At 54.9% G+C, this 21,235-nt stretch overlaps 1 protein-coding gene across 1 annotated transcript in view; it reads right to left on the bottom strand.

Annotated features, from left to right (window-relative positions):
• Positions 1 to 433: 433 nt before the first annotated feature.
• LOC128062199 (immunoglobulin lambda-1 light chain-like) overlaps positions 434 to 21,235 on the bottom strand; it is a 35,557-nt gene continuing 14,755 nt past the window's right edge. The window contains exons 3-4 of the mRNA XM_052654577.1: positions 8,576 to 8,602; positions 434 to 864 (exon numbers count right to left, since the gene is read on the bottom strand). Of these exons, the coding sequence (XP_052510537.1) occupies positions 545 to 864; positions 8,576 to 8,602 (347 nt within the window). The 3' untranslated portion in view covers positions 434 to 544. The remainder of the gene's footprint in view (positions 865 to 8,575; positions 8,603 to 21,235) is intronic.

Raw genomic sequence — 21,235 nt, 5'->3', positions numbered from 1 at the left:
GGTGGGGTTTCAGCCAAAACATGCATGATGTCAGGGGGGTCATCATCTAAGTGGACAGAGGGCCGCTTGAGCAAGAGCAGCTTCCAGATGTGATTGCTGAGCACCCAGGGGAGGGAGCCGAGATGCTGTCCTGGGGCTGTGGCAACCAAAGAGCGTGTGACGTGGACCATCGGAGCTGGACACGGTCCACACAGTGGAGGAAGCGTGGCGGCTGACGGGGAGGGTGGACAGAGTTGACTCCTGCCGTGGCCCCATCCCCTGTTCTAGAATGTTTCTCTGGGGAATTCTGGGTGACAGTGAAATCATCCCTCCCTGAACCCCCAAGCCTCTGCCCTCTCTCCTGATTCCCAAAGGCTAAGAGGATTTGTTTCCTTTGAGGATGATTGAGCTCAGGACACCAAATGTATCAACAAAAACGAGCAGAGAACATTCATTTCTGAATGACAATGAGGACGTTTTATTGAGAGCTGATTGCGTGCAGGAGGGAGGGCTAGGGGGAGCCGGGGTGGGAGGGCAGGGCTTTCCGGGGTGGGGGCCCGGGGCCCTAAGAGCACTCGGAGGGCTTCACTGTCTTCGTCACGGTGCTCCCCTCGTGCGTGACCTCGCAGCTGTAACTGTTCTTAGACTTCCACTCGCTGCCCGTCAGGGTCAGGTAGCTGCTGGCCGCGTACTTGCTGTTGCTCTGTTTGGAGGCCTGAGTGGTCTTCACGTTCTGATTGATGGTGCTGCCATCTGCCTTCCAGACCACGGTCACGCTACCCGGGTAGAAGTCGCTGATGAGACACACCACGGTGGCCTTGTTGGCACTGAGCTCCTCCGTGGAGGGCGGGAACAGGGTGACAGAGGGTGCGGACTTGGGCTGACCTGCAAAGTGGGGGAGGGGAAGAAGATCACAATCAGAGGTCTGGTGCCTGTCATGGGAGCCTCTGAGTCTGTGTCACAGTGGGACACAGGATCCTTTGAGAGCCCAGCAGGACCCTGAGTCCAGGCACCACTGTGAGCCAAAGGGTCCGTGCCAGGGAAGGTGGGTGGGTTTTCTCAGGCACCTCCCCATCTTCCTGGGAAAGCCTGAGCCTGGACCCCTGACAGTGCTGTCCTGAGACCCCCTGGGTCTTGGCTTCCCACACAGACATCTGACCCTCACTCTCCTTGCCTGCCCGTCTGATGGTTGATGGGGGTCTGCCTGGGGCTGTCTGTCTGTCCCCATGAGTGGATGATGTGGCCTCCCTGGCCTCCTGTGAGTCAGTCCAGGTATATTTTGAGCTGACATGTCTGTTCGCGCCTTTGCCCGAAGGAGTCCGTTGGTCTCCTAGTTAGTCTGTGCCCCTTGGAGCCTCTGTGCTGGGTCAAGGGAGAGCCTGTCTGCCTGTCCTCGGTCCCCCCATCTGCAGATCTGAGTTCAGGTTCCTCTCTGATCCTTCTTGGGTCTGGAGGTTTCCTACCCTGGTACCTGTCTCTCTGCTTCCTCAGGGACTCCTGCTTCTGAGGACTGTGTCTTGCAGACGCAGGAGTCTGTGTCCCCCGCGTCCTGACCGCCTATCCGCTTCCCCAGTTCTGAGTCCAGCACCTTCTCCTCCCCTGTCTTCCCTCTTGCAGTTTCCCTGGGTCCCAGGCCCGCCCAGAATCCGCGCGGCAGCCCCCTGGAGGCCTGGGCGAGCCCCTCCAGCTCTGCCAAGTCCCCGAGCCGCTCCCTAGACCCACAGTCCCCAGACTGTCCTGACGCTCTGACTTCGGTCCCCAGCCCCGAGGGTTCTGGGTCCCTCTGATGTCTCCCCATGGTCCCTCATCTGTAGCCCAGTTCCCTCTTCCCCATGAGATAGGTGACCCTCAGAGACAAAGTTGGGTCAACATAGAGCCCAGACTATAGGTTGGGGGAACAGAGGAGAGCGAGGTCCGAGAGCCAGACAGACCAGTCAGCAGGTCAGCCTGCTCATTCCCCTGCCTCTGGGGTCAGAGGGGAGCCTCTGGTGGCGGCCTCAGTGACAAGTAGGACAAGTCTGGGGTCAGGGGAAGGGAAGAGGTTAGGGCCCCAGAGGTGGGTCCTGGTTGAAGGCTTGACCACAGGCTGACACCGGGCCCAGAAAAGAGCAAAGTGACAGAAAATCCAAACCTTGGGGAAAGAAGAGGGAGAGAAAGGAGGAGGGAGACTCACCCAGGACGGTCAGTCTGGTCCCGCTGCCGAAAACACCACACAGTGACACAGGCTTGCACAAAAACCCCTCCCTGGGAGGGCCCGCCCTGCCTGCCCCGCCCCGCCCCCAGCCCCCACCTGCAGCTGTGCCAGAGGAAGTGGGGTCCCTGCCCCAGGCTGGTGTCTGCTCACAGAGGGGCTTCAGCACCCCTCCCCCGCAGCAGATGCCAGGACAGGGGACCCCGTGCTAGCTGCAGGAGCCTTGGACAGGCAGGTTCCCTAAGCAGGTGTGCGTGTTGGATGCATTCTTCCCACCAGGCGGCCAGGCGTGGGAATGGAATAATAGGGGGCCGGGGGCCTTCACCGCCCTAAGAGCAAAGTACCCTGGAGGAGAAAGCTGCTGCTTTTCTCTGTGGAGTTGGCAGCAGCCTGACCCCCTGGTGAGAGCACAGGCTGAGGGCGGGGGCGTCCCCATCCCCACATGGACACGGCTGGAATGGATTTGCCATGACCATCTTCCTTCTGACCCTAACTGGGGCTCCAGGGGCTCACCTCCAGTTCCTCGGGGTTCTCCTGGCTTCAAATGGGCATCTCTAGTGAGGCTTGGGTTGGTTGCTGTCCAAGTCCGGCCTCCGTCTGTAGGGAGGACTGGACAGTGTCCTGGCCAGCCCCCAGGGTCTCATCTGATGTTTGGAGACATCTGAGAGCATCTTATTCAGAACAGAGATGTGAGCAAGCCCCTCGCTGTGGTCCCGAGACAGCATCTCTTTAAGGAGAATCAGGCTGCTGGGCTACATGGGCCATTCCAGGCCTGAGTCGGGCCAGGCACCAGAGGGGCCTGGAACACACGGTCCCCACAGAGCGCAGGAAGTTGTGAGGTCTCCTGTGCCTGAGCGGGAAGGCCTGGGGCCACCAGCCGAGGCTGCCCTGGACAAAGGTGGGAACTCCAGCACCAAGACAGTATGACCAGGGCGGATTCAAACATTGCCTGCACGCACCCTAGACTTCCCCGAGATACGATGAAGTGTTGGCTTTCAGAAGATGGCAGAGACCACTCATCATTTTGTAAAAGTGCTCCACTAAAGGACAGAAATAAGATCCGAAAGCTACTCCTGGAGAAGTGAAGAGCATCGGAGGGGTCTCCCTTTGTGGACCAGTTACTGCTTTCACTCCTGGAGAAGGAAATGGCAACCCACTCCCGCAGCTTTGCCTGGAAAATCCCACGGGAAGAGGAGCCTGGTAGGCTACAGTCCATGGAGTCGCAAAGAGTCAGACAGGACTGAGCAACTTCGCCTGCTTTCACTAGAGCGAGGAGAGAACTACAGTTGCCCCTGGCTTCCCATCCCACCTGAGGGACCTGGGATTGGAGCGTCCAAGGAAGATAAGTGGGCTAATGACCTGTGATCCCAAAAGGGCCCTGTGGGGGGAATTGGCCAACCGTCCTAGGACTGCCCCCGGATCAAAATATGCCCCAGAACCCTGCTAGCCCTTTCTAGCTAGAGCCACTTTACTTTGCAGGCACGTAAAGCAGTGGGAATTTCCCAGGTCCAGCTTGAGGTGAGGGGCTGGGGGTTGCACCCCAGCAACCGCACTCTTGCAGCCTCTTCCAGCTAGAAAAAGCCAGAGCGATTTGGGAGAGACTGAAGGACCCACCAGGCCCCAGACATACCCACCAATCAAAGGGTCAAGGCTTTCCAACCCTCGTGGAAAGAACACAAAACACACCAAATCAAATGGCTCCCTGAACACAGCCAAGTAACCAGGAGGCACATGGAAAGATGCTCGACATCACCAACTATTAGAGAAGTGCAAATCAAGACTGCAGTGAGGCACCAGCTCCAAACGGTCAGAACGGCCATCATCTAAACGTCTGCGAAGGTGCATGCTGGAGAGGCTGTGACGAGAAGGGAACGCTCTTGCACCGCTTGCAGGAATGTCAGCTGGTGCAGCCGCTAGGGAGAAGACTGTGAAGGTTCCTTAAAATCCAGAAATAGAGCTACCGTATATGATCCAGCAACCCCACCACGGGGCATATACCCCGAGAAAACCACAGCTCAAAGAGACACGTGTACTCCAGTGTCCACTGCAGCACTGTTCGCAGTAGCCGGGGCGTGGAAGCAGCTTAAATGTCCGTCGACAGATGAATGGATAGTGAAGATGTTGGTGCGTCCGCGCAAGGGAACATGAGTGACCCATAAAGAAGAATGAAGTAAGGCCATGTGCAGACATGGACGGACCTGCAGCTTGTCATACGGAATGAAGTCAGACAGCAAAAGACAGATAGCCCTCGATACGGCTTAAATGTGGAACCTAAGAAAGTGGTTCAAAGGGACTGATTAACAAAACAGAAATGAAGTCACAGGTGTAGAAAACAAAATTATGGTTTCCAAGGGGGACAGAAGCGGGGGGATAAACTGGAAGATTGAGATTGACATACACATGCTGCTCTTAAAAAGTCTGTATATCAAGTAGACGGCTAATGAGAAGCTATTATACAGCGCAGAGAACGCGAGTCAGTCCTCTGTGATGACCCGGATGGAGAGAGAATCTAAAAAGGTGTGGGCACACGTGTGTGTATATACATAGACACCTGACTCACTTTGCTGTGCAGTAGAAACTTATCCAACCACAGCTCAATAGAAATTGAGTGAACACAGGGTTTTCTTGGTGGTCCAGTGGTTAAGAATCCGCCTGCCGGTGCAGGAGACGTGGGTTTGATCTTCCCTGACCTGAGAAGGTCCCACGGGCCTCGGAGCGCCTACGTCCTCACACCGCAGCTGTTGAGCCTGGGCTCTAGAGCCTGCGCTCTGCAACAGGAGGAGCCTCTGGAACGGGGGGCCTGCACACGGCGAGGACAGGGCAGGCTGCGCTCGCTGCGGCCAGAGAAAGAGCTGAAGAAGCAGTGAGGACCCAGCATCAGATTCCCCTCAGAACTGAGCCCACCCCGGACCTGGCTTCAGGTGCCTCCAGTCCTCCTGCGGGAGGCCCCGCTCCCCGCTAGGGCCCCAAGGCTGCCCTGTGTGTCTCAGTCTCACCCGGAACCCTCCTCATTTCTCCCCGAAATGAATGAGATCAAATAAAGGGAGACTTTAAAAGCTAATCACTGTCAACATGAAAAATTACCAGGAAAAAAGACATTGCAAAAAATGAATGGAAACAAAATACAGCCAAGTAAATCTGCTACGACAACTGTGAGTCATTTCATGAGAAGCTATTTTTTGGACTTCAGGAATCATGGATGATTTCTGTTTGGCTTTGCTCATGATAATTTAGTTACAGTTTAGGTTCTTTCTTTCCAGGCCACGAGTGACATCTTTTCAGATGAGACGACGTAGTGGGGGATGGGCGCCAGAGGCTCCCACTGGGGAGGAGGGATTCTGTTGTGGGGAGGAGCTGGCGGCGCCCCTGAACTGATGACCTGGGGTCCAGGCGATGAGAACCTGGGGGCATTATTATTTCCCTGCCTTCTCATGTCATGCTCTCAGTTCTTCACGATGAACATGTGTGGCGATACAGGGGAGTTAGATTCGGGCGGCCGCAGCTCTGGGTGGGGGACACGGTGGCATTGTGCCCAGCAGGGCCATCAAGACGAGGGCGACCTGGGTGGTCCCCTTCTCCCTTGGGGCCTTAAGTTTCCCATCATGGAAATGGGATCAGGCATCAGCTATGGAACACCGCGCCGCTGGCTTCTCTCACCTCCTTGTCTGTGATGTGGGGTCGGGGTACCAGGGATGTGGGCTGCCGTCTATGGGGTTGCACAGAGTTGGACACGACTGAAGCAGCTCAACAGCAGCAGCAGCAACCAGGGATGAAGACCTGGGGAGGGGGTCTCTCCTCTGCCGCAGGGAGGCCGCAGAGTCCTCTGTCCATGTGGACTTCGTCTCTGGGCTGACCCGGCTGTCTCCTGGAGGCTGAAGCTAGAGGCACAGACGGGCTGTGAGCCTGGAGTCCTGAGGACCACAGAGCCAGTGGGGCTGCAGCTCTGGGTGGATGGTGCTCGCCCCGGGCCCTGAGCTCGTGTGTCCAGCTACAGGTGCGCTCGGGTGAGCCACTCGGTTATGGGGGGAGGGCGCTCTGGTCAGGGATCAGGGGCGCTGACTCCTCTGAGAGCCCGACCCTGTGGGAGCCCTCTGGCCATACTCTAAGCCTGGTAAGACCAGGGTTCATCGGCCTGACTCTCCTCCTGAATTTCAATGCACTCTCTCCAGGTGGCAGTCACTGGATGGCCTCTTTATCCCCGATGGTGTCCTTTTCTGCTGACCCAGCTCTCCTGACCACCTCCCACCCCTCTACCATACAGGAAGATGGCACCTGGTCCCTGCAGATTCCCCTCAGAACTAAGTCCACCCCGGACCTGGCTTCAGATGCCTACAGTCCTCCTGCGGGAGGCCCGCTCCCCACTAGGGCCCCAAGGCTGCCCTGTATGTCTCAGTCTCACCTGGAACCCTCCTCATTTCTCCCCGATCCCCAGAGCCATCCCCTGCCCCTTTCACAGGCCCTTGGCCCTTCCTGGGGGGACGGGGTGTGAGGGAGGGCAAGCCTGCCCCCAGCAGCCTGCACCACTGACCATGGCCTGCTCTGCGTCACGGCTGCCCGGGCACTCAGGACGCCCTGGTGCCTGGCGATGTATTGGGGTGGTGACAAGTGGATGGACTCTCAAGTCACAGCTGTCCCTTCCCTAAGGAACTGACCCTTAACCCCGACACTAGCCCAGACCAAGAAAGCACTTCAGACATGTCGGCTGATAAATGAGAAGGTCTTTATTCAGGAGAAGCAGGAACAAGGAGGAAGGAGAGGCCTCTGGTCTGAGCCGACCTGGGTGGGGGCTCAGGGGTCCATGGCGAGCTGGGGCAGGGGGTGTGGGCCAGAGGGCCCCCGAGGGTGGGGGCCCAGGGCCCTAAGGACACTCGGAGGGCTTCACTGTCTTCGTCACGGTGCTCCCCTCGTGCGTGACCTTGCAGGTGAACTGCTGTTAGAGTTTCACTCACTGCCGGTCAGGGTCAGGTAGCTGCTGGCCGCGTACTTGCTGTTGCTCAGTTTGGAGGCCTGGGTGGTCTCCACGTTCTGATTGATGGTGCTGCCATCTGCCTTCCAGACCACGGTCACGCTACCCGGGTAGAAGTCGCTGATGAGACACACCACGGTGGCCTTGTTGGCACTGAGCTCCTCCGTGGAGGGCGGGAACAGGGTGACCGAGGGTGCGGACTTGGGCTGACCTGTGTGGACAGAGGAGGGGGTGTAAGACGCTGGGGAGGTTCTGACCTTGTCCCCACTGTAGTCCTGCTTGCCTTCTCTGTGGCCCCCTGCCCCTTGCACTCAGCCCCTGGGCTGCAGGCAGCCCCTCAGAAGCCGTTGCATGTCACTCTCCCAAGTCACCTGCCAAGCGTGGCCTCAGAGGCCCCGCTGTGACCAGGGCAGCTCTCCTCTGTCCTCCTGGCCCCGGGAGTCTGTGTCTGCTCTTGGCCCTGACCCCTTGAGCCCTCAGCCCCTGCCAGACCCCTCCGTAACTTTCCGCTTCTGCAGCCAAGTGCCTTCTCTGTGAACCCGGGTGCCCCAGCTGACTTGCCAGGACAGTCCTGACGGGAGGCGTGGGGACAGGCGCGCCAGGGGCACATGTGGAGCTGGGCCCGGGCCTCCCTCTCCTCGCCCAGCCCAGCCTCAGCTATCCCGGCCAGAGCCCGCGACTCCTCTGAGGCCCTGCCTGTCTCCCTGTCCCCCCTGCCTGAGTGTAGGGCCCCTCGCCTCGCCTGCCTTCAGGGGACGGTGCCCCCACACAGAACCTCCAATGACCCTGATTTTGTGGGGGTCAGAGCCCTGTTCATCATATTCTAAGTCTAACACCCGCTTCGAGGCCAGCGGAGGCCGACCCTCGGACAGGTGTGACCCCAGGGGATCAGGGCTCCCGGATGGAGGCGTTTCTGCCCCAGGGGACCCGCTCCTTTCTGACCGCTGTCCCGAGAGCCTCTGGTCAGCTCACCAGAGACCCTTCTCTCTCTGCCCTCCAGGGGCCTCCCTCAGGCTGCCCTCTGTGTCCCTGGGGGCTGGTCATAGCCCCCAGTGAGCCCCCAAGTTCCTGTCTGGCCCTCCTGGCTGGGGCACGGAGCTCACAGCCCAGAGCCCGGGGCTTGGAGACGCCCCTAGTCAGTACCAGCCTCTGGTCCACACCCCAGCATCTGCCCTGCAAGAGGGTAATGAGTCCCCTCATTCCTGGACCAGACACCAGCCGTGGTGCCCGGACCGGCCCCGTCGGATGGTCAGCCTCTGGAGGCTCCTGCTGGTTACCACAAGACCAACCCGCCTCCCCTCTCGGCCCCACGGAGAAAGGTGGGGATCGGCCCTTAAGGCCGGGGGGACAGAGAGGAAGCCGCCCCCAGAGCAAGAGAAGTGACTTTCCCGAGAGAGCAGAGGGTGAGACAGGCTGGGGAAAGGGTGAGAGCCACTTACCTAGGACGGTGAGCTGGGTCCCGCCACCTAAGACGAAGCACAGTGACTGAGCCTCGGACCAAAACCCTCCGGGCCAGCACCTGGGGGCTGTCCCCTGGGGGCTGGGCCAGGCGGGAACCTGCTGGGCGTGACGGGCGCAGGGCTGCAGCTGGTGGGGTTGTGTCCTCGGGCTGAGGGGTGTTGTCGAGCCAGTCTTCCAGAGGCCAGGGCAGCCCGGGTGGGCTCATGTCCTGGAGGTGTCCCGTGCCCAGCCCCCTGGCCGAGGCAGCAGCCACACATGCCTTGGGGTCACTCAGTGCCCCCTCACTCGGAGGCTGTCCTGGCCACCACTGACGCCTCAGTGCTGATGGAGACACGGAGCGCCGGGCCTGCGTGGTGCGGCAGAGGAGTACCGGGCTGGCTCCGACCGCTCCTGGCCTCACTGTAAGGCTGCTGGGTGTCCCTTCCCCACAGTTCCTCACAGTCCAGCCAGGTAGCTTCCTTCCTGGGACTGTGGACACCGGGCTATTCCTCAGGCCCCAAGTGGGGGACCCTTGCCCTGTTTCTCCACCCACGGAGACACAGTTCAGCTTGTTCTCTCTGATGAACATTCTCTGCTGTCAGTTCACTGTCTTTCTGTACATCTGTTTGTCCATCCATCGATCCAACATCCATCCATCCATCATCCAACATCCCTCCTTCCATCCATCATCCGTCCGTCATCCAACATCCATCCTTCCATCCTTCATCCATCCATCTGTCCATCATGTATCTGTCTGTCCAGCAATGGCCATCAAGCACCCGTCTGCCAAGCCCTGTTTCACACGCTGGGACTTGGTGGGGGGAGCCCTCCTCCTCCCACCCCCATCCCTCCCTGAAACTTCTGAGGTCAAGTCTAACAAGGTCCCGTCCTGTCGAGTCTGAGGCCCCCCACAGCCCCCAGTGCTCTTCCACTCTCTCTGCTTCTGACCCACACTGTGCACTCGGACAACTGCCCAGGGTTCTTGCATCCCTATTTCCTTCCTGACCTCTTATTTCGGCTCTGGATTTATACACATTCTGCCTCCTGGATGTGTCTCTGCCTGAGTGTCCCACAGACACATCAGACTCAGCATCTTCCATCGAAACTGCTGCCAGGCCCTTGCAGACCTTGTCCCCCGCATTGTTCTCAATTCGGTGGATTTCTCCGCAGGCCAGAGGCCTGGACTCATCCCATAACGCTTGGCCCTCATTGAGTCAGCCTCTGTGTCCTACCATAACAAAACATACCTTTAAAAATCTCAGAAAAACAAAAAAGCATCCAGATTGCACTGTCAGAGTTTATGATGACAAGAATCCTCAGACCTTGCCAAATCTGATATTATCTCCCTATGTGGTGAATCTAAGCAGGAAGGTAACCAGTATTGCATTGGGTCCAGCATTCTTTTAATTCAGCAATGGAACTTTTGGGTCATGGTTGTATTTAAGGTATGCACACAGAATTTTTGAAACAAAATTTACCAGGACAGCAGTCTAAATTCAGCACTTATTTCTGATTAAAGAGAGCAAATATTCAGCCTTTTACTAAGTTAATTAACTAAAGAAACATCCTCAACTTAATGAACAGTATCTCCTGAAACTTACAGAATGCTTCACATTTAAAAGCAAAACCAGTTTAGAGGCCAGGGTTCCCACGCTTACTTTTATTATTTCACATATTCTACAGATTCAAGCCCATGAAATGAGATGGGGGGAAGAGTGTGAGTGTTAGGAAAAATGAGATAAAATTGGTTTTTGCAGGTGGTGGGCTAGTTTACTTCAAAAAACAAAAACAAGCTCAAGATGAACTGAAGGACAGTTAGAACCGGTACAAGAGTTAACCTGTGATCGAATACAAGCAGCCTGGGCAAAACTCAGCGGGTGTCCTTCTGTACAGGCGGTAACCGCTGAGAATGCGAAATGGCGGAAGCACTGACAAGCTCGGTGACAGCTCTAGCAAAAGCCCTAGGAATAAACTTAACACGGGATGCCTAAGATCTGTGAGGATAAAATATAGCACAACCTAGTGAACGGACACAGCAGCAAAGACATCAATTCCCCTCAAGCGAACCCATGCACTCCATGAAATTGCAAGCACAACATCAAAGGAATAATTTCGGCCTTTCCTGGTGGTCCGGTGGCTGAGACTCCAAGCTCCCAGTGCGGGGGCCTGGGTTCGACCCCTGCCCAGGAAACTGGAACTCACGTGCTGCGGCTAAGAGTGTGTAAGTCGCAACTGAAGGTCCAGAGTGCCGCAGCTCAGACCCGGCGCCGCCAAATAAACAAGCATTTTTAAAGTCAGTGAGCCAGTTCTAAAGTCCAACAGTACGAATAACTGTGGAGTTCAGTTCAGTTCATTTGCTCAGTCACCTCTGACTCTTTGTGACCCCACGGACTGCAGCACGCCAGGCTTCCCTGTCCACCACCAACTCCCAGAGCTTACTCAAACTCACGTCCACTGAGTCGGTGATGCCACCCAACCATCTCATCTCAACGGTGAACAGACACAAATATTTTGATTGAGAATAACACCGGCGGGATCGTTCTCTAGCACCAACACACACTGTAAAGCTACCATCATTAAAACATGGTGGAAGGGATGCGGGAATTGATGGTCAGAGCCACAGAGAGGATGCGGTAAGTCGGTAATTCAACGTTTGATGAAAGCTGTGTTTGTATTCAACAGATACAGGACGACTGGTTTCCCATTTGGAAACTATATAGGGACACATTTCCACCAACACAAAAATAAATCTCAGGCAAAGTAAAAACAAACACCGAGACAATAGAAGTACCTGAATTAAAAAAAAAATCAAAATAGAAATGTCTTTGCTATGCTCGCCACAGATCACAAACACCATAAAGAAAAACAACCAACCTGACACGTAAAAGTTAAAAGCTTAATGTTGAAAGACCCCACAGATGAAATTGGAAAACAGATCAGGGAAGCATATTTACCACATACATACTGAACGAGGGGTTACTATCCCAAATGGATGAAGAGTTTCTATGAACCTTAAAGTACAACCAACCGAACAAAAAATAAGCCAGACAAAATGACAACCGGTGCATTCACAGAAGAAAAAAAATCAATCAATAAAAATATGAATGGAAAATAAATTTCACCAACAAGCAAAGAAACAAACAGCAGACAGTTTTGTTCTCATTTTTGCTCTTCAGACGCACAAAATAAAAAAAGATCCGAATGTCACATTATTGGTGAGAATGGAGGGGAAAAAGCACCGTCATTCTGGAACAGACTTCCGGGAGGACCATTGGCATCGCCTATGAAAATTTCAAAGCCTGTTCTCTCTGACCCAGCACCCCATTTTTAGGCATCTTTCTGGGGAGATAAAGTGTGCAAAGTACAGGCACATAGCTATGCATGTGGGGGTTTCCACGTAGCATCTCTTGTAATTTACGTTTTTTAGTGGAAACACCCTAAATGTCCATTAATAGGCAAATGATTAAAGATACGCTGCTTCTTCCAAACTTTGAATTCATACAGAGCCATTCAGAGAACATGGGGGATCCATGTGGGCTGATATAGAAAATCTCAACAGACTGTTTAAAAAGATAGTTGCAGGCTCATAGGCAGAGGATAAGTCTGTTTTGAAAAATACAACCCCAGCACCATTAGTCGTGTGTGTGTGTGTTTTCAGGGACGTACATGCCTAGGAGGAAGGCCAGATGTGTACAGACCCACGTGACATTGTCTCCTGCTGGAGAATGGGTTTTAGGGTAAGACGTGTGCGGTTGGCGAGCAGAAACCCTCAAGGCTTACTTTATATGCTTCTGTGTTCCATCGTTTTTAAAAGCACATATTATTCTGGGATTAAAAAGTATTGTAGAAGATAAAATCACATATATATCTTCTTGTGAACATTTTTACAACCATTTTTTATAGTTTATAATTTTATAATTATATTTGTGTTATAATTATACAATTATAAGTTTATAATTTTATAAAATTATAAAGCAAAAATTAAACATATCTGTCATATTATTGTCATATTTCTATATTTTCTGACAAGCTTTTGAAAGGGCACACATGCTTTAAAAACCAAATTTTAGAAATATCGTTTTGGAAGTTTGTGTCAGGATTTCTTACGACGGACGTTCCATGCTGTGTTTCATCACACCCTATCTGTTGGAGATTTAGGTTATTTCCGGCTTTCTCCTGTCATTAATAAGCTGAGTTTCTGGCTTGTAAACCTTTGGTCACATCTTTTTTGATTGTTCCCCCACCTCCAGATGAATTCCTAAAAGCGGAATTACGCAATGTAAAGAAATAGGCTTTCTTTAATGACTTGCTGCATATTGCCGAAAAGGGTGTACATTTTAGATTTTTGTAGCCGGTTCATGACAGTGCCTGTTCCTCCCGACAGCCCTCTGACGACGTCACTGTAAATTCGCCTGTGGATTCCAGAGGCGATCTCGGTGCCCGGTCACCGAGGACCGTCCCCCCACTCTCCATCACCTTTTCACAGCTTCTTCTCCATCTAGCCTGACCTCACACTGGTCTCTGATCTGAAACCATTTTTCCACAGCACGAACTGGACTCCGACAGCCCCGCACGTAAATCCCTCAATACCTGCCCTGGGTCCCAGGATAAAGGAGGGGTGGACAAGACCCCCGTTCTGTACCCCGTTCTCCCCAGCTCTGGAAGCTCCCTGCATGGCTGTGCACCCCTCCGTCCTCCTCGGCCTCCCTACTCCGTTTGCCTGGAGCACCCCCATCCCAGGTCAGGGCCCCATACCTGGGCGTGACCCCTTGGTTCAGGCTTGGCCCCATTAGACACTTAGGAACCTCGCTGAGGAGCTGACCTCCGTGGGGGAGACCGAGCCAAGCCCTTGCTCCCTTCTCTGGCCGCCTTGCAGGCTTGCCCCTTCTCTTGGACCGTTTTCTGGTGCCCGTCTAGTCCCGGGATTTCTACAGTCCTGGGACTGCACCCGTGTGCTGTGTGACCCTGGGCAGCTTGCCTCACCTCTCTGGACCTCTGTCCCCGCCTGTAAGAAGGGGAGGAAGGCAGACCTGCCTTGTGGGCCGCTGCCCCTCAAAATGATCAGTGCCTCCTGGACACGTCCTGCCCCGTTGCACTGTGTCTGCCCTGCTCAGAGGGCCGGGGTGAGGCAAGTGCGACACCAGCCGTGTGTGCAAAATCTCAGGGCGCCGAAAGCTCCACAAGATAAATAGTATTTCAATACAAAATTAAAAAATAAAAACCAACACAAACAAAGGCACTCTAAATACAGCCGCTGTCTGCTCAGGCTCCTTCTCTCCGGCTGGTCTTCCCTTCTCGTTCCCCGCCCCTGCGGTCGTTCACCCCTGGGTCCCATCGAAGGGAAGCCCCGCGACTCCCCCGGCCCTTACCTGCCCCGCAGGCTCCTCGGGCTCTTTCCTGACGGGGCTTCCATGCGGGGGGCCGTGTTCCGGGGCGCCGCCGTCGGGGGCAGCAGGCCGTGGGCGCCCACGGGATGAGAGGCCAAGCCCAGCAGGACGAGAGGCCAGGGCTGCCTGGGGACACCGCGCTGACCCCTGGGGGCCTCACGGGCCCCCTGGCCTGGCCTGGGCCTCATGCGCGCTGGTGCGGGCTCCTCCTTGGAGGGGGTTGAAAGCGCCCCCGCTTCCCCTTGCTGGCAGGGGCCGTCTCGGGGCGCCCCGTCCCTTGGGGCCCCGTCCTCTGCCTGGGCCTTCTGTCCCTGCCCCCAGCCCCGCCCCCTCCCCCAGGGCCCAGGGCCGGTACTCCGGGGGGCCTCTCCCAGGGGCCTCTGCCAGCTGCCCTGCTCTGGTTCCAGGACTCAAGGGCTTCTCACTAGAGCCCGCCCACCAGCCCCGCCCCAGCCCCGGGGCCTGGTCCGGCGCACCAGCTCTGTTCCGCTTCTCTGCTCTGCGGGGGTGTCTCGGGCCCTGGAGAGGCCGTGGAGGGCCAGGTCACAGCGCTGTCGGGACTCTGGCTGTAGGAAGAACTCCACGCGGCAGGTCGCACGTTCCCGCTCATCACAGCCAGCACCTGCCCTCCGGCTTGCCAGCTGCTTCAGTTCTGTCTGTCGCTCAGTCGGGTCCGACTCTGTGTGACCCCATGGACTGCAGCACGCCAGGATTCTCTGTCCATCACCGACTCCAGAGTTTACTCAGACTCATGTCCATTGAGTTGGTGATGCCATCCAACCATCTCATCCTCTGTCGCCCCCTTCTCCTCCTGCCTTCAATCTTTCCTAGCATCAGGATCTTTTCCAATGAGTCAGTTCTTCGCATCAGGTGGCCAAAGTATTGGAGTTTCAGCTTCAGCATCAGTCCTTCCCATGAATATTCAGGACTGATGTCCTTTAGGGTGGACTGATTGGATCTCCTTGCAGTCCAAGGGACTCTCAAGATTTCTCCAGCACCACAGTTCAGAAGCATCAATTCTTCGGCGCTCAGCTTTCTCTATGGTCCAACTCTCACATCCGTACATGACCACTGGAAAAACCATCACTTTGACGAGACGGACCTCTGTGATGCAGGTGCTCGGGCCCACTGAAGTCCAGCTCTGTAGCCCTCCCGGCTCTCTGTTTCAGCAACTCTGGGGAAGGACCCCAAAGGGACTTTCCTGGAAGGGACCTTTCAGACATGTCTGGCCCTCATGTTTTGAGGCTGATACTCCTTAACGTTCCTGCGACATTTGGTGAAAATCAGTGCAGCCTGTTCCATGGGATGCGGTACCAGACACACAGCCTGGGACTTCAGTTCCTTCACATAGATAGGGTGCTGGGAGACAGTGTCTGTGGACCTCTGTGCTTCTGCACGTCTCAGGAGCAAAGGCACGGGCCGCCTTTGGTGTGGATTGTCTTTGGATGTTTGTGGAATGAGAAACCCTAGAAGGTGGAGCTGGTGTCTCCCTCCGGAGTGGAACGTGCTTACTGTCCGGCATAACAGACTTGGGGTCCCCCAGCTTGGACGTGCAGGTGGCTCCTGGCTCCTTTGCATCACCCTGTCGGGCTCAGAGAACCACTGCTTGGATGATGCTCGTGGCCCGACCGCCGCTGTGGCGGAGTGACAAGCTGGCCTTTGTCTCTGGCCCAGCATTTCGGGTCTGCCCGCACCAGTGCAATTGCGGCAGCGTCACGGTTTAGCTGGCAGGCGGGATGACCTCCCAGACCCTCCACAGCTCTCGATAATGACAATAACGACGGTGATAAGTAGGGCAGAAGGGGGCGAATGGATGGTAGTGATCAGAACCTCACGGTTTGACCAAACTCATAAAGCAGTTTTGGAGGAACCCCAGGCTGCCTGGTCCAGTGCTGAGGCTGGACTGCGCGCGGGTGCGCGTGCGTGCGCGCGCGCACACACACACACACACACACACACACACACACACCTGGCCTTGGACACTGGCCAACACTGAACAGCAGTGGGGTGCGAGTGCCCTAACAGCGGCCGTGCAGGTATGGGGGAGCCCCTAGGGGCCCGATCCAGTCCAACTTCTCCCCACCGTGGTGCTTTGCTCACCCCAGCCTGGGACCTGCACTCCTTGCATCTTGGGGGCTGGGTTCCCTGCCTACCCCTGAGGTCCCAGGCAGAAGCTGCTTCGTCCCAGCACCCCCATGCGGGTGTGACACTCCCCCACTGCCCAGGGCCTGGAGGCTGCGGTGGCCCCTGGGACAGCCCCAGGTTTCGGGGAGAAAAAGGGACTGTCCCTGAACTCAGCGGGTGACTCCAGCTGCCCCCTTCCCCCACCCTGCACCTGCCCAGGCCTCTGGGCCGACTCCACCACCGACCACTTCCTCCTGTGGGGGCTGCGGTCGGAAATTGGAGTCTGGCTAGACCCCGGGGGATCCCGGGGGACGGACAGGGCCTTCCCAGCCCTAGCAGCTGCAGCTCTGGCCACTGTACTCAGGCCTGCCCTGCACCCTGCCTGGGCTGAGCACGGCTTAGAGCTGGATTCCAGCTGGCTCAGAGATGTCTGGGTCCAGCGGCCCTGCTCGGTGGGCCCCCTTCCCAGGGTCTCTTGCTCCTCTGTGCCCCTGCCCCTGCCCACCTCCCCTGGAGTGGAGGGGTGTGTCGTGTCCAGTCACCTCTGTCTGCTCCTGCCCGCTCCCCACCCCGCAGGCCCCAGAGACCCTGCCTGCAGCCTCTGTGGATTCCTGTCTCCCAGGCCCAGGCCTCTCCCAGCTCCCCACTTCCCTCCTCCCTAAACTCAAGCGTGGTGGATCCTTCTCTTAAGTGCTTCACTGTTGGGGCTTGGAACGTTTGAGGGGGAGCGGGGGGGACAAAGGGTCGTCTGGAGGTGTGACCAGGTTTCTGGAATCAGGGTCTGGCTCTGTGGTTCCTGAGCCCCCTCTGAGGGATCCCGGCTCCTCTGGTGATCCTAGGGGTGCAGAAGCTTCCACCGCCTTGAGCTCTCTTTCAGCAAATGGGGAGAGAATCCTGTGGCTTCTGGAGACGTCACAGACTCCCCCACCTGGCAGTCCCTTCTGCGGATGAGGGAGCAGAGGTGCAGAGAGGGAGAGTTTCTTTCCTACGACACACAGCAACTTGATGTAAAGACAATATCCTGGGACTTAGTGGCACCAGCCGGAAACCTGGGAGGACCAGGCTTTCTGGGACATGGGAGTGGGGTGGGGCCCAACCTGGAACTTGGGGGCTCTGGGAGATTTCCCTTTCTTAAATAGATGGGGAAACAGTGGAACCAGTGTCAGACTTTATTTGGGGGGGCTCTAAAATCACTGCAGATGGTGACTGCAGCCATGAAATTAAAAGACACTTACTCCTTGGAAGGAAAGTTATGACCAACCTAGATAGCATATTGAAAAGCAGAGACATTATTTTGCCTACTAAGGTCCGACTACTCAAGGCTATGGTTTTTCCAGTAGTCATGTATGGATGTGAGAGTAGGGCTGTGAAGAAGGCTGAGCGCCGAAGAATTGATGCTTTTGAACTGTGATGTTGGAGAAGACTCTTGAGAGTCCTTTGGACTGCAAGGACATCCAACCAGTCCATCCTAAAGGAGATCAGTCCTGAATATTCATGGGAAGGACTGATGCTGAAGCTGAAACTCCAATACTTTGGCCACCTGATGCGAAGAGCTGACTCACTGGAAAAGACCCTGATGCTGGGAAAGATTGAAGGCGGGAGGAGATGGGGATGACAGAGGATGAGATAGTTGGATGGCATCACTGACTCAATGGACATGAGTTTGAATAAGCTCTGAGAGTTGGTGATGGACAGGCAGGCCTGGTGTGCTGCAGTCCATGGGGTGACAAAGAGTCGGATACGACTGAGGGACTGAACTGAGCTGAACAGAGGGGACGGGCCCGGTAGCGGGCAGCAGAAACCAGCTGTAGAGGGAGGCACTGCCCAGAAAGTGTGGAGACCAGACCCAGGACAGGGGAGACCTGGGGGCAGGGATGGGGTGTAGGGGAGTGAGGGGTGGGGTGGGAGGTGAGGTAGGCAGCTCCAGTGGAGGAGTTGGTGGGGGGAGGGGGCAGGGGCTGGACTCCGTCTTCCTGGCACCCCTGGAACTCCTGGAACCCCAACCAGTCCTAGGGTGGGGGGTGCTTAAGGTGAGTTACATCAGTGCACATCAGAGCCTGACTTCACTTACTATTTCTATGCTTTATTCATCCGGATTGGGCGGGGGGCGGGCAGGAGCTTAATTTCAATTCTAAAACCTATTGCATCAAATATTTCTCTCTCTCTCTTCTTTGTTTTTTAAATTTGGCCATGTCTTGTGACTTGTGGGATCTTAGTTCCCTGACCAGGGATTGAACCGGTGCGCTTGGCAGTGAAAGTGCAGAGTCCTAACCACTGGATTGCCAGGGAGTTCCCGAAATATTATTTACCTTGATGAGTTTTGGGGACACTTCCTGGGCCAGCAGCGCCTGCCTCTCCTGGCCAGGTGGGTTTATATTAATATCTGGTGGATAGCACTTATTTTCCAGGTCCTTTCCAAAGGTTTGGACTGACACCCGGGAAGGGCACACTCCTGCCACGAGGAGACCCTACTTTGGCAGCTGGTGGTTTCACAGCAGCTGCTGCTTCCTTACCTGTTCCTCCGGCAACTGTCAGCTCGGTGAGTCCTCCTGGGACCCTGGGACGGTGGTTCAGACGGACACATTCTCACATCCCTGTTCCGTGCATGGGAAATGCTTCACCTGCTGGCTAATGATGCCAAGGTGATTTATATTTGATTCTTACTTCATCATTTCTGAACGCCAAACACCTAAACACCCTGACGTTTATTCCTCACTATCCATGGCGGCCAACAGGATCTGCTGCTAATTCAAGAATGATAAGTAGCCTGGTGACTAGTTTTTAAAGAGCTTTTATAAATGTAGGTAAAGTTAATGTTGATTTCACTAGACAGACACATCGTTTAATTTTCAGTGATTTTGTGATAGTCCTCAAAATGCACACTGATATGTTTGTTTGTACTGACGCAGTGGGAAGGCTTCTGACAGAACGTGGTCGGAATGGGACGTTTGGCAGGAGGACTAGCTTTGTTAGATCATGCGCTTAGACTCTTCCATCGATTGAAGGATTCAAGTCGGCGGCCTCAAGCTTGGGAAGAAGCATTTACTGAAAGCAGCAGTCCTTTTTGGCTCCAGGGACAAGGGTGGGAGGTGGCTTCAGGCTGGTTCAAGTGAGCTACGTTTATTGTGCAGCTTATTTCTATTATTGGTGCATCAGCTCCACCTCAGAGCTCAGGGGTTAGATCTTAGAGGCTGGGGACCCTTGACTTAGAGGGCATGATAAGACGCAAGCGTTTTCCTCATAAGATACCCGATTGGCAAAGATGCACGAAATTGACTAGCATGGGCATGCCAAGTCGTGTCCGACTCTTGCGACCCCGTTGATTGTAGCCTGCCAGGCTTTTCTGTCCGTGAGATTTTCCAGGCAAGAGTACTGGAGTGGGGTGCCATTTCCTCCTCCAAGGGATCTTCCCCACCCAGGGATGGGACCGATGTCCCTCGTCTTGTCTGCGTTGGCAGTTGGGTTCTTTACCAACTGTGCCACCTGGGAAGCTCTGAGATGGCAGATATTTAAGATTTCCTCAGTCTTTAAAGCTGCGTCTTCTACAAGGGGCCTCTAAAAGTGAAGATTTAAGGGGGAAGCTCTGCTAGCGCTTTCTTGGTATTCACCCCTGAAACGGAGAAAGTGAACAAGGGACCGGGTGACGCCTCTCAGCAGGTGGTTTCTTGAAAAGCTGCCTCTGGGGTAGGGCCAGCTTGCGGGGATTTCCCCCAGTGGATGGGACAGTGAACCCTCCTCTCAGACGGTCCGGAGGTGCATCGAACGGGTCCCTCTCGAATCCTCTTGAGGTTAGATGCTGTCCGATGTTTTGCGATCTGCAAAATCAAAAGACAATGAATTGGAGCTGTCAGCTGATAAATCGTTCAGAGAAACAATTTCTGACCATCCAGCATGAATCGTTTTTGGCAGCTAACCAGGAAGGAGTTCATGGCAGGCAGTGACACTCTATTGCAAAACTCCTATTTGTGGGACTGAAGTTTCTCCAGGTTTGTTGTAGAAACGAAAGCCAGAGCCGCATTGTTTACCACGCTGGACCTACTTCATTCCAGAGGTAAAGAAAGAAAGAAGGAAAGCGAAGTCGCTCAACCGTGTCTGACTCTTTGTGACCCCATGGACTCCTCCAGGGAGCCCTACCAGGCTCCTCCAGGCCAGAACACTGGAGCGGGTAGCTGGTCCCTTCTCCAGGGGATCTTCCCAACCCGGGGATCAAACCCAGGTCTCCCGCATTGTGGGCAGATTCTTTATCAACTGAGCCACAGGGGAAGGCCCTAGAGGTAAAAGCAAATTGTACCAATTGATGGATCCATGAATCAACACTAGCTGATAATTATTTGTAAGGATTTCAGGACGTCCCTGGTGGTACGGTGGGTAAGAATCTGCCGGCCAGTGTGGATCTGATCCCTGGTCGGGGAAGGGCCCACCTGCCACCGAGCGACAAAGCCCACATGCCGCACCCGCTGAGCCCGAGCGCCTGGGGCTGTGCTGCACAACAAGAGACGATTCCACAGCGAGGAGCCAGGCTGTGCCCCACAACAAGAGATGACATCACAGCGAGAAGCCAGAGAGGCCCGCTGGTCACGGGTAGAGAACGCCCACCCGGCGACAGAGACCCAGGGCAACCAAAAATTAAAAATAAGTAAATAAACTGTAAAAACAAAGATTTCAATACATTTATGTTGTTTGAGTCAAACTCTGCTACTAACAGGGTAATAATTCAAGGTAGGAGGAAACTTTTAGCACTTTAAATCACGGTGCCGTTGAACATTTTAAAAGGAATGTACATGTTCTGACAGAGATGTACGGCAGGATACTGAACGAGATTCTTGGGTGTGAAAACGCACGAGCAGAAGTCTGTCCGCTCCGTCTGCGTCTCTACTCCTGCCCTGGAAATAGGGGCATCTGTGCCATTTTTCTAGATTCCACACGTATGCATTAATGCGCGACATTTGGTTTCCTTTCTGACTTACTTCACTCTGCGTGACAGAATCTAGGTGCAGCCACATCTCTACCAGTGACCCTATTCCGTTCCTTTTCGTGGGTGAGTAATACTGCATGGTATGTGTGTACCACGTCTTTAAAAAAAATTATCAAATCTTTCTCTTTCTTTTTTGCTTTCTAAATGATGAAAGTGTAACAACACACTTAGAG

Source organism: Budorcas taxicolor, chromosome 17 (genome assembly GCF_023091745.1).
Source record: "Budorcas taxicolor isolate Tak-1 chromosome 17, Takin1.1, whole genome shotgun sequence".
In the NCBI taxonomy this organism is placed as follows: domain Eukaryota; kingdom Metazoa; phylum Chordata; class Mammalia; order Artiodactyla; family Bovidae; genus Budorcas; species Budorcas taxicolor.
Note: the sequence above shows the minus strand (reverse complement) of the source record. Positions and strands in the feature narration are given on the sequence as shown.